This window comes from Vombatus ursinus, unplaced genomic scaffold (genome assembly GCF_900497805.2).
Source record: "Vombatus ursinus unplaced genomic scaffold, bare-nosed wombat genome assembly UNPS02014822.1, whole genome shotgun sequence".
NCBI lineage: Eukaryota > Metazoa > Chordata > Mammalia > Diprotodontia > Vombatidae > Vombatus > Vombatus ursinus.
Window position 1 is genome coordinate 4,685,198 of NW_020954600.1, and position 13,793 is coordinate 4,698,990.

Here is a 13,793-nt window from a genome sequence, read left to right on the forward strand (position 1 = left end):
CACACACACACACACACACACACACACACACACACACACACACACACTCTCTCTCTCTCTCTCTCTCTCACATTTTCCCTGTATGGCTGGAAGCAATTTTTTTTTCTCCCTACTGTCCTAAAGGGTACATAGTAAGACAGGCTGGTGACAAATTGATATGACAGGCAAGACTTTTTCTACCCATGACAAGGACAAGACAGTTGGGTTTTTTCCAAGAACAGCCTCCTAGGAAATGTACTTACCATGACCTCTATATATGTAAGAGAAAGCCTCATCCCCTCCTCCCACTCCCCCTTACTGGTAGTAGAAATTGTCTCTTACTGTCACTGTAGTTGACTTCTGTAAGGAAACTAGAGTGATAGGATTCTGCAAAGCCATTTCCCTAAAGGGAAAGGTGGAGTAGGGAGCAGGGAAGGTACCTTATTTTAGACATTAATATGATTACACATAGCAAAGTGGAGGAAAACCATAAATTCAGGTGTGGAAATGCTTTCCTAACAAACCCAACATACTAGAATCATTAAATGTTCGAGCTGGAAGGTACATCAGACTACATCTAATCAACCATCCTCTAGTATCAAGGTGAAGTGACTTGCCCCAAGTCTCACAGGTGGCCAACAGCAGCAGTGCTTGGAGCACAGACCTTTGAGATTAGATTTTTCTCTATATCACAGCTGCTTCTCACTGCATAGAGGAATGATGGAAATTACAGAGGATTTGAGGACACACATAGGAAAAATGTTTGCTGTCATTTTAAAAGACGTGTTTCACTATAATTTTTTTTTCAAAAATCACTTTATTCTGTACACTAATAACCTTATTAAAACAGAAATGTTTTGAACCTTTTGGGATGAAAAACAAAAGATGGTTAAATCTTGGCTGTCACTTTCCCAATATACACGTTAAAGATTTTGCTTCAGAAGTGTGTTGATTTTCACATACAACCTTCATGACGGACAGATTCTCAAAGTACTTGTGAAGGGACATTTGTAAAGATTGACAACAAATATGGAAAAAAGAAGAAAAGTCATGTGTAAAAATTGTCAGGAGAAAGATTAACTTTCCTCCCAGGAGCAATTATTTGGATCATTCTTCTCTTTTACCATCTCTTTCTTTTCTCCTACTCCCAGGAAAGCAGATGGACCAGATACAACATAGGAATACTGGCCTGGAAGATATTCAAAGAAACGCAGCCTTGAGAGAATGGGTTAATACTCACTGTGCTGCCTTCCCAATACCTCAACTGCTGAGCTGTCTGGCAACCCACAGTGAAAGCACAGGGATAATTTCCAGTGGGACATTAACTGAGACCAGGGTCTTCTGAAGCACAACTATAGAAAAGGATAAGTTCTTTGATTACCCCTCCAATGGTTTTTTCCCCCCCACATTTGCAATCGAGAAATTTATTTAAACAGATCAAATAAAACATGTATCTCCTTGTCTCTGCACTTCGAAGAGCATGTTGGGTTCTTGGTATTAAAACAGGTTTGTGCCAGTGACACAAGATTCTGTGGGGCAGAGGGAACTTGATTTTGGGGTCATGACACTGCTTGACTGCAGACTGGTGGCACTTGCTGGCAGGAATTTCTTCCATATTCAAGATCGAGATGAAGTAGACCCCCCATACTTCAGTCTGCAGGAAGGCTCTTTCTAGTTCTGACTTCATGGAGATGGATGAGAGAACCGAATTTCCAACAAGCCTAACTAGGAGGAATGCTCCGCAGGCCTGTGCCTGACAACTCTGGGGTCAGCCCCAAAGGATCTGGCCTCTTGGGAGTGTAGAACCCACCATTTCACTTTCTGAGGCACTTTCATTAGCTCCGGAAAGGCGACAAGGCCCATTTACTGTCTGCACCCAAGATAAGATCATTGTTAAGGAAAAACAAGGATCTTTTGGGGTTTGGGTACAATTACCCCTCCAGTCTTACTCCCTCTTTCAGCTGTCCCTCAACTAGCCCTATGTCTCATATTCCCTCTAGCTCTTACCTTCCTCCAAATGCCCCAGTTAACTACATCTAATAAATATTAAGTACCTACTACATGCAAGGCTCAAGGCTGCTAGGTGGCACAGTGGATAGAGCACTAGAATCAGGAAGACCTGAGTTCAAATCTGGCCTCATACACTTTCTAGCTGTGTGACCCCAGGTAAATCACTTAACTTTGCCAAGAAAACCCCAAATGGGGTCAGGAAGTGTTGGACACAACTGAAACAACTCAACAACAACAACATGTGCAAAGCTCAGTACTAGGTACTAAGGGAGATACAGAGATATAGAAGTCCCTATGTCTGGCTCAAATTGCTTAATATCTAATATGAAGGATAAGGCATGTAACAACTATGCCATGATGAAGCAAGGGAGAAAACAAGGGAGAAGTCTGAACTGTGATGAGAAATGTAAAGAGGGAGAAATCACTATGAGATACAGGGAAGGAAGGAAGGCTTCATGAAGGAAATGGCCTCTCCCCTCCCCCAATCTACTTTTAAAAACCGCTTGTTCAGCCCTCTCTCTGCCTCTCTTGGAGCTGACACCCCCCACCTTAAGCCGGGGTCTCCCTTAAGCTGTGTCTTCCTTAAGGGGCAGAGGAGCCTACTTGGTGTGTTGTGTTATCCAGAATAAATGCCTTTACTTGAAAAAATAAATAGATAAATAAAATAAAAAACTGCTTGTTGCCTTCTTTGCCTCTTCTGACCCTAAACAACACAGACACTACTCTTAAGTAGTACCTGCCACACCTTCAGTCATTCATCCCCTAAGCTACCTGCCCTATCTTCTGATATCTTTTAAAGGCCTAAAGTGGAATTGTTAAGACTAGTCAAGAAACCACTGGTCCTGATGTATTAAACTTTTAATAAACAATTAGTACTAATATTAAACAAATTATTCTCAAAAAGTGAGAAAGACAGCACCCTAGTAGACTCCTTTTATTAGACAAACGTAGTTCTAATATCTAAACTAGGGAAGGCAAAATAGAAACTAATATCATTATTGAATGGATACAAAAATTTTAAATAAAATCCTGTAGGACTACAGCAATTAATCCAAGAAATTATTCGTTATGAGCAAGTAGAATTTATACTAAGGAGGCAAAGGAGGTTCTACATTAGGAAAACAATCAACAGCATTAATCATATTAAAAACAAAAATATCTAAAACCACATGATTTTCTCAATAGACGGAGAAAAAGACTTTGACAAAGTACAATACTCACATATGCTAAAAGCTCTACAAAGTACAAGCATAAAAGGACCCTTTTTAATATAAAAAAAGTATCTAAAATAAAAAGCAAACAGAATATACTAGAACCTTTCCTAATAAATACAGGAGTGAAGTAAGGATACTCATTCTCCCTGTTATTATTTGATATAGTTCTAAAAAGTTAGCTATATCAATAAGACAAGAGGAAGAAATGTAAGGTGTACATTCAGGTCGACAGGAGAAAGAATTGTCACTAGTTGCTGATAATGTGATGATTTACTTAGAAAATCCTAGCGAATCAACAAAGCTATTGAGACAATAGTTTTAGTAAAATCTCAAGCTACAAAACAAACCTGCAAAAATAACAGTTTTTCTATATAATAATAACAAAAGTCCAAGGAGCAATAAAAGAGAAATTCCATTTAACAACTTCAATTTGTCACTGCTCAGTCATTTTCAGTCATGTCCAACTTTTTATGACCTCATTTGGGGTTTTCTTGGCAGAGATACTGGAATGGTTTACCATTTCCTTCTCTAGCTCATTTTACAGATGAGGAAACTGAGGTAAACAGAGTTAAACGACTTGCCCAGGGACACACAGCTAGTATCTGAGGCCAATTTGAACTCAAGTCCTCCTGAATCCAGGGCCGGCACCCTATCCACCATGCCACCTACCTAACCTAACAACTTAAACAGCCGCAAGAATATTGAGTGGTTATAGCTGGGCTATGCCATTATGATACAAATAACAATGTTACAAAAGACAACAGCACAGTTTTAATGTTACAACAAACTATCAGAAGGAAACTTTACAGAACTCCATAAAAATAACAAAATTCATTTGTAAAGCAAAATATCTTCCTTGATTATTTGCCTTAACCATGAAAAAAGGTACAAATAAGGGAGGAATAGCACCCTGATGACATCTCAGACCTTTTTGCCAGTGCCTGCTCTCTTTCCTAATCTTAACTACTTCTTCTTTCTGTACATGTGGTCCAAAGTTTAATGTGAGGATACATAGCTTCTGCCTCTATTAATCCATACCCCAAATGCTTTCCACCATGTTTCTTCCCCCCTCCCAATTCCAGCACCCCTAATGAGTAAATCTTCTCTCTATCCTCTTGTTTTTGAATAAGATATATAATTTCAGATCTATACTTCAGACCTGAATATAATCCCAGCAAATCTCAATAATACTTATGAAGTTACTTGTTTCACAACACAAGGATATACAATTTACCTTGCTTAATGTCCATACGTTTTCACATTTGTGAAAGATATTGGAGACCAGAGGTTTTTTATCATTGCCTGCTTTGATTGTGTTCCCTGTGAGCTTCTAGGTGGCCCAACATTGACTTGTCTTTCTAAGCTGTACTTAAACAACTGGATAGAATGTAAGTCACCTGAGGTTGAGGACTGTTTCATTTTTAATTTGCATCCCCAAGATGTAGCAAAATGCCTGATACACAGGAATAAATACTTGTTGACTGGCTGATAGATACATGGAGGCAGTTTTTCTCCTCCAACCTACTTTTGGATTAGATCCAGAAAATTGTAGGCAAATACATTCTTAGCAGCTCTTATCAAGTATATGCCAAACCCTGGTCTACAGCCTAACATTCCTATTTTTTAAGCAACATCTTCTTCTCTTTTCTTGAAACACTTGCCTTCTACAGACAGGAGTGATGTCTCAAATATCTTTAGTTTCACCCTCTTTTGAGGCACCCTTGGTAATGCATTCCAGATTCCTTCTGGCGGTATATGTGTCCACATGAATAAATGGAAATGGACAGGATTTAACTCTCTGAAAAAACAGCTAATATTGCATTTGTAAAGTAACCAGATAGAAGCGGGGAATATGAAAGCACAATGTTCTGGCAACACAAATGCAGGTTGTATTTCTGTCTGAATAAAATGAACAAAACATTACATAAGTAAAGAACATTATAAATGGCATATCAGTGTAAGTTATTAAAATATATGAATATAATAATAAATAAATTATATCACAGAATATAAAATGCTCCCTTTCCAAGTTCTTTCTTTTTTAAAAAAATTTTTATTAATTTATTTTTAGTTTTTAACATTCACTTCCATAAGCTTTTGAGTTTTAAATTTTCTTCCCCTCCCCCCAAGACAGCATGTAATCTGATATAAGCTCTACATATACATTCCTATTAAACATATTTTCACATTAGTCATGTTGTAAAGAAGAATTAGTACCAACAGAAGGAACCACAAGAAAGAAGGAACAAACAAAACAAAACAAGAAAAAAAAGAGCAAATAGCATGCTTCGATCTGCATTCAAACTCCACAGTTCTTTCTCTGGATGTGGGTCTCATTTTCCATCACAAGACTTTTGGAGAGATCTTAGATTCTTGCATTGCTGAAAAGAGCTACGTCTACCAAAGTTAGTCACTGCATTTCCAAGTTTTTTCATCAAGATATTTCTCAATATGGACTATTTATGACTACCCAGGTGTCTCTTGATTAGGTAGTTAAATGATAATACTCGGGGCAGCTAGATGGTGCAGCAAATAGAGCACCGGCCCTGGAGTCAGGAGGACCTGAGCTCAAATCTGGCCTCAGACCAAACACTTGACACTTACTAGCTGTGTGACCCTGGGCAAGTCACTTAACCCCAATTGCCTAAAAAAAACAAAAAAAATGATAATACTCCAGTAACATGTCCCAGCCAACCTTCTGGTCCCAGACCTTTCCAAATTTAACTGGGGCAGGGAACTTCGGAATTGACAACCACACATTCTATTGTTAACTCCATATGCAAAAGTTCAGCTAGCTTGGTTGGGCTACAGAATATTGTACTGGATTGGCAGAACCTTCAAAATCCTGGGTTATTCCCATACCATGAAGATGCCTAAGTGAAGAATTTTAGCAAAAGAATGATGATGATGATGATGACTGTGATGATAATGATGATTTCCCCTCTTTAGTCTTTGGGTTTTTAAATACTATCCTAGCAAAGCACAAAAATATCTGATCGGGTCAATTAAGCTGGAAAAGCTTCACAGATATGATCCAACAGTGCACTGCCCACCTGTTAATACAAGGACAGGTCTAGAAAAGCTCAGAGACACTCAGCACTAAGTTGACAGCAGAGGGATGAATTTTTTCACCACAGCAATTTGCAAAGACCATCTACAAATGCAGAGGTAATTACAGATCACTCAACTCTAAGTAACAATAAAAATCACCACCACTATCCAAACAACAGGTGCTGACATGAAAACCTACTTATCTCATTAGCCACCTCCTTCAGTTTTTCCTGGGATCTGCTGATGAGGACAATCTTCATTCCACGCTTTGCTAACTGCAAACAAGAGAGAGAATGAAGATAATTCAGTAAGTACCACGCGATGCTTTATCAGTCAATGTGACCTTAAAAAATTCTATAGACTCCTCCTTAGTCATTATTACTACTCCTTTAATTATATAACTACACAAACTATAGATATTGTGGTTTTAAAATTTTAGGTTGCACTAAGATCTTATTGACAGGACTGGAAAAAATTAAGTGGTTAATATTCTTTCTTACAGATTGCAACTTGGCTCTCCCAAATAGAGTGCTTTTCCATAATCAAACACAGTGTACTTTGGGTCCATCACCTTTCTGTCAGGAAGTTGGATGGCAAGCTTTATCATTGGTCCACTGATTGTGCATTACATTCATCTCGAGTCCCCAAATTGTTGTCCTTACAATGTTGTTATTTAACAAACTGTTCTGGTTCCACTCATTCTACTCTGCATCAATTCATACAAGTCTCCCCAGATTTCTCTGAAACTGTACCCTTCAACATTTCTCACAGTGGAATAATATTCCATTATTCATATACCACAATTTGTTCAGCTATTGCCCAACTGATATACATATTGTTGGTTTCTAATTCTTTGTTAAAACAAAAAAGAACAGCTCCACAAAAAGGTCCTTTTCCCCTTTCTTTGCCCTCTTTGTGATATAGGCCTAGTACTCACTAAGCTATAACAGCAACAAAAAAGTAGGCTTTGGGTTGGAAGTTATTGACATCCTCTTAATTATTTTTTTTTTACAGAGTCAGTCAAAAAACTGGCATTTATTGTTTGGTATGGGCCAGGCATTGTGCTAAGTGCTGGGGACACAAAGAAAGGGGAAAAAAATCACCCCCTGCCTTAGAGAATTCCTTCCAGTGAGTAAAACAACTTGCCATTAACAGGATACAAACAGGACAGACACAGAATAGATGGAAGGCAATCTGAAAAGCAAATGTGTGGCAGTAAGAGCATCTGAGAGTTTTTTCTATTCTTTTGGCAACTAGTCTTCCTTTCCAATACCCTGTAAAATGGTATTTCAATACTTTCAAAACTATGTTGGCCAAACATGACATTTCTGTGTGTACCAGGTGTGTTCCAGCCACTTTCCCTTACTGTCCCTAGAGAGTGGGCTCTCCTTTCTAAGCTCGCATGTTGGTAACTTGAGCGTTATTAGAGTTCACTGGTGGTGGTTCCCTTTCAAAGAGCAACAAATTAACTGTTTGCCTTTTAAAAAAATATATTTATTATCTAATTCACAGAACAACTCAGTCAGGTTGCCCCATCATATGTTATTATCCATATTTTTAATATATAATATTTTATTTTTCCCCAATTACACGTTAAAACTATTTTTTAAATTTTTTTTATGCTTTGAGTTCTAAATTCTATTCTTCCCCCAACCTGAGACAGTAAACAATCAGATGGGTTACACAAGTGTAATTATGTAAAAGATTTCCATATTAGTCACTTTGTACAAGAAGACTCAAATTTTTAAAAAAGAATTAAAGAAAGGAAAAAATTATATGTTTCAGTCTGTATTCAAACAACATCAGTTCTTTCTCTGGAGGCAGATAGTAGGCTTCATCATTAGCCCTTCGGAATTGTCTTGGATCATTGTGTTGCTGAGAATAGCTAAGTCATTCACAATTCTTCATTGAACAATGTTGTTGTTACTGTGTACGACGTTCTCCTGGTTGTGCTCACTTCACTTGCATCAGTTCATGTAAATCTTGCCAGGTTTTTCTGAAATCATCCTACTTGTCATTTCTTATAGAACCATAATATTCCATCACAATCATATACCACAGCTTGTTTAGCTATTCCCCAATTGATGAGCATACTCTCAATTTCCAATTCTTAGCCACCACAAAAAGAGTTGCTATAAATATTTTTGTACAAATAGGTCCTTTCCTCTCTTTTATTTGATGTCTTTGGGAAAGAGATCTAGCAGTGGTATTGCTGGATCAAAGGGTATGCAGAGTTTGATAGCCCTTTGGGCATAGTTCCAAGTTACTCTCCAGAATGTTTGGATCAGCTCAAAATTCCACCAACAGTCCATCAGTGTCCCAATTTTTCCACATTCCCTCCAACATTTACCATTTTTCTTTTTTCTCTTCTATTTGCCTTATATTTGCAGCCCCCCATGCCACTATCATCTGTGTACTAATAGAATGATAATATGGTTTATTTCAAGGTTTGCAAGAAGTCATTCACAGCCTCATTTTCCCCTCCATGGCTTTTCACTGTTTTTATGAGGTAATAATGCCCATAAATTTCTACCATTCTCCTCTGAAGTGTTTTTACACATAAGTGCATCTTAAATGGGTGCAGCCCATAGGTGCCACAATTCTCCATTTGTTAAGGAAAATAAGTGCTTGCTTGCTGCCTCAAAGTTGGGTGATGAGCTCTTTGGGCCTCCTTGATGTGGTGACTGCTTTACACAGGCAAGATTTCTGCAGAAAATGGCAGTCATCAGGATCACATTTTTTGCCTTTTGCCGCTCTTCATTTTCCTCAGCACCTACAGTTTGTTTAAGGAGATCCGGCTGAGGTTATAACTGCACCATGTCATCTCTTTCACTTTACCAGTTCTAACTGGATTCTGATCTTGCCTTCTTGTTTAAAGGAGGCAATGGTCTGAGGAGCACAGATACACAGTTGACTCAATCGACTTCCCTATTAGTAAACAACACACAGAATCCACTTCATGCTTTCTGCGTGATTCTATTGGACACTCACCATGGCCGGCACATTCTGACTTTTTTAAGGAAGGAAATGTCCATGAGATTTTGGGGTTAAGCTTCTGAGTAGTTGATCACAGAAGCCTTTGGGATCTTGGATTGTCCCGACGTGAGCCATGTTGTCTAACACGTCCACTTTCTGTCCCCTTTCCCATGACCCTTCATTGAGGGGTCACTTTCATGGAAGGGTCTGCTGATGTGGTTTGCAGGTTTTTGCCCATTACCATCCTCTACACAAGACTCTAGCACATTCTCATCGACTCTTTTGCTTAAGCTCATGACGAGCACTATGAGACAAGATGATCACGTGTCCCACAATGATGTCTTTATTGTCTTTGGTCATAAAGTGAAGCTTTCCAAAATGAACTTGGGAATGTGGGTAAAGTTGTCAGTTCTGGAACAAACCAGAACCAAAACCAAACCCTTCAGCAGAAATTTAGGAACCAATGAGGATTTATTGAGTTTGCCATCAAGGGAGCCCCACCCACATGGGCAGAGATGAGAAAAAAAAGCTTCAAGAGATTTCAATTTAGGCAGGAGGTGACTTGGATATGGAGTCCCTCAGCATGGGGGGGGGGGGGAATGATCTTCTTCACATTAGCCATCTGTTGTAACCCCACCCTAACAGATAGGATGGTCTTTGCTTTTGCAGCAGGAAAGGTGGCAGGGTAGAGGTTGCAATGCTAACAGGTTTAGGAACAAGATAAAGGAACAACAAACACAGTGAAGTTCCTTGAGCTTTCTCTGCTACCCACAGGAGCCATCCTAGCATTTAGCTAACTTCTGACCCTAGATCTGGGTTCAAATCTTACCCTCCACGCTTAAAGTGATCTTGAACGAGTCAGTGAGTTCCCTGGGCCTCAGGTTCTTTTTCTACAAAATGAAGGAATTTCCCTACATAGGCTCTGAGATCCCCTCCACTTCTAGACCCATGATAAGATATCCTATGGGTCTCCCACTTAATTTATGACAATGACATCAATAGTGATGCAGTGAACCGCAACACGTGGCCTTCCGGTAATACGCCAACGTTTTGGTCGTCAGACAATACTCTCAGATGTAGAATACCTACAGGAAGTTACTGTTTATAGATATTCTAAAGCCTATGATTTGTATGTTCTAAAGTCTGTGTTTTCACCCCCTAGTTGAGTAGAAATTAAAGGGAATCACACAGTAACAAAGAAGGCCATTTTTTATTTGTTCTCATTCTATGGGCTCTGATGATTGCCGAATTCATTACCTGAAGGACAAATTACAATGAAACTTTCCATGCTTAGAACCAGGCTGGTTCTTGGATGCAGTTTCAGCCTGGCCCCAAGGCCATACCTAAAAGATTTTCTAGCTTCACAGAAAATGACAGAACTTATCCTGTACTATCAAAGCCTCTGAGGGCCCAGAAATGCCTCCATGATACAATAAGGAATCAAAGTAGCATTTTGCAGAGATGTAAAATGGGAAGATGCATACGGGTAAGGTATTTGCCCCTGCCATGGAATGTGTCCAGGGAAGAGTCCATGTGAAAAAAGTATTTCCTATAGATGAAGAGGTCCTCCAGATGTTCCTATATACGGATGACTTCATGCTGACTGGTTTAAGCCCCAGAATACTACAGAGCCTGCCTGAGAAGACTGTAATTCCTCCAAAGAATTTGGTCCAACAAAACACAGAATGAAGAATGTCGATTGCTCAAAGTGCGATGTACACTTAGATGGTCACCACACTGACTTGATTTGTCAGTCTACATACCTTGGACAGACGTCGCAGATGAACAATAAGAATGGGCTGTAGTGATTCTGGGAAACTCACCTTTTCAACACCAATATTCTTCTAGTGATGCTATATGTCCACGAATCCTGGACCAACATACATAACCTCCAAGTAATACAAAGTGCCAGTGAGACAAAAGTCAGTGGGAAGACATATGGGGGGCATAAAGAGGCTGCTGCTTACTGCCACAGGTGACTGGCACACAAGAAGTGGCATAAACCACAGCAAGGTGGAAATTTAGGATCAAAGAGGGGGAGGGGCCAGTCAAGGGCAGAATCTCTATGAAAAGGAATCCTGGGAAGTTCAGGAAGCCAGAGAACAATGTATAGAATGACAACCAGAGTGTAAAGAAAAACCACTTTAAAAGACTTAAGCATTCTGACCCACCATGGCTCCTGAAGACGGCTGATTAAGCATGTTACTTACCTCATAACAGAAAGGTGACACAGCCAAGATGCAGAAAGAGGCATATGTTTTTCAACATGGGTCCATGTGGGTTTCTTTTGTTTGACTATGTTTATTTGTTAAAAAGGGTACTATTTCCTCTATTTTCAAGTGGTGGGGGGAGGGGGGGAGGGCAATCAGTGGTAATGTCAAAAAAGAAAAAGAGGGTCACTTACATATTTTTTAAAATGCACAGTAGAGAACAGAAGGAAGTTCAGAAGGAAGTACAAATGAGGACAGCTTTAAAAGTAACACATGGAATTTTTAATGTACTTTTTTCAAAAAGCAAGCAATATAAAATGGAGACCCATTGTTTCACATGCAATCCTCTGTTTTGTGCTCTATGTACTAGGAAATTGGAGGGGGGGGCATTTATGTCCCAGATAAAAAAAATTAAACTAATAAAAATTAATTTTTAAAAACTAAATTAATAAAATGAAGGCTTACCTCTTCTGCATATGATTTTCCAATTCCATCAGTACTCCCTGTGACAACTGAAAAGAGAAAAAAAGGCAAAGAAAAAGTTTAATGTCTAATTCACAGAAATAGTACTGAAAAAAGTTAAATAGGTTCTACTTCCTTTACACAAAATCCTATTCCTTTTATAAACTAAAATCTTCTAGCCACTCAGGCAGAAAGGTCATAAGAATAGGCCTCGAGCTTAGCACAGTGGTCTACCCAGCCTAGTATTTTGCCTCTAACACCAAGTAGCACCAAGATTTGTTTTATGAAGGGGCAAGGTTACCCTTCAAGACGTCAAACTATAAAACATTAAGAACGTATTCCCAAACTTCCTGTTTAAAATTATCATTTAACTTACACCCCCTCAAACTGACCAAGATGAGAAAAGATAAATGTCATTGTCGGAGGGGCTATGGGGAGAGATGCACACTAATACATTGCTGGTAGACCTGAGGACTAGGCCAACCGTTCTGCAAGCAATTTGGAATTATATAAGAAAAGTCATTAAATTATCCTTAGCCTCAGGCTCAGTGATCCCATTACTGGGCACATGTACCCCAAGGAAGTCAAAGACAGAAAGAAATGTCTTGTTTATATGAATATATTCACATTGGAATTCTTGTGATAGAAGAAAAATGGGAAAAAAGTGGATGCCCATCAACTGGGGGAATGACTGAAAAAAACGAGTTAAATGAATATAATGTAATTCAGAGAAATATAAAAAGACTTCTGCTGTTCGGTGGTTTCAGTCACGTCCAACTCTTCATGACTTTGGTGTTTTCCTGGCAAAGATGCTGGAATGGTTTGCCATTTTCTTCTCCAGCTCATTTTACAAATAAGGAACTGAGGCAAACAGGGTTAGGTAACTTGCCCAAGGTCACAGAGCTAGTAAGTGTCTGAGGCAAGATTTGAACTCAGGAAGATGAGTCTTCCTGACTGTAGACCTGGCACTCTATCAACTGTGCTAGCTAGCTGCCCCAGGAACTAATACAGATCAAAGAAAACAGTATCAGGAGAATAATATGTACAATACTTACAAAAATATAAATTAAAACTCCAGAGAATAGCTAACACACTTCCTTAGAGGGATAGGGGAAAATTATGGATGTGCATCATTGCATACACTGTCAGATGCAATCACTTATCAATTGGTTTAGTTTATTTCTTTTTCACAATCAATCAATATGTCAACAAGCATTTATTAAATGTTTATTATATGCTAGGCACTGTGCTAAGCAATGGGAATGCCAAAAAAGCAAAAACAATCCTTGTCCTCAAGGAGCATATAGTCTAATAGAGTATACAATATGTACAAATCTCAGTAGAAAGATGATAAATACAAGATATCTATAAGAGCATTTTAATTCTGTGGGGAGATAATTGTTGAGAAGTGGCCAGAAGTAGAAAACTTCCTTAAAATTATCATACACACACAGAGAACTGTTCCTAACCCTGTTTATGCTCTAGAAGTTTATCTGCCCCTGTGCAAAGCAATACTTGCTTCAGTTTCTCATCAAACTGCCTCCTAAAGTTTCAGGGACGTCCTGACCCAGAATTCTAAGATAGGATAAACAATACCCCATCTCAATCACCCACATTTTAAATAAACTTTAATTCCATTTCCTCTCCATCTTCATTCACAGAGTAGCAGACCTGGAGTCAGGAAGACACCTTTTCCTGAGTTAAAATCTAGCCTCGGACACTTCCTAGCTCTGTGACCCTGGGCAAGTCACTTAACCCTGTTTGCCTCAGTTTCCTCCTCTGGAGAATGAGCTTGGAGAAGGAATGGCAAACCATTTCAGTATCTTTGCCAAGAAAACCCAAAAAGGGGTCAGGAAGAGTCAGAGATAACTGAAAAATGACTCTACAACAG

At 38.9% G+C, this 13,793-nt stretch overlaps 1 protein-coding gene and 1 non-coding gene across 2 annotated transcripts in view; both read right to left on the reverse strand.

Moving 5' to 3' along the window:
* Window positions 1-13,793, reverse strand: part of HSD17B12 (hydroxysteroid 17-beta dehydrogenase 12) — a 144,145-nt gene that overhangs the window by 83,817 nt on the left and 46,535 nt on the right. The window contains exons 2-3 of the mRNA XM_027837841.1: window positions 11,906-11,952; window positions 6,454-6,529 (exon numbers count right to left, since the gene is read on the reverse strand). Coding sequence (XP_027693642.1) covers window positions 6,454-6,529; window positions 11,906-11,952 — 123 coding nt within the window. The remainder of the gene's footprint in view (window positions 1-6,453; window positions 6,530-11,905; window positions 11,953-13,793) is intronic.
* Window positions 1,775-1,911, reverse strand: LOC114024769. The gene has a single exon (XR_003566951.1). It is a non-coding gene; the product is annotated as a small nucleolar RNA SNORA68 (small nucleolar RNA).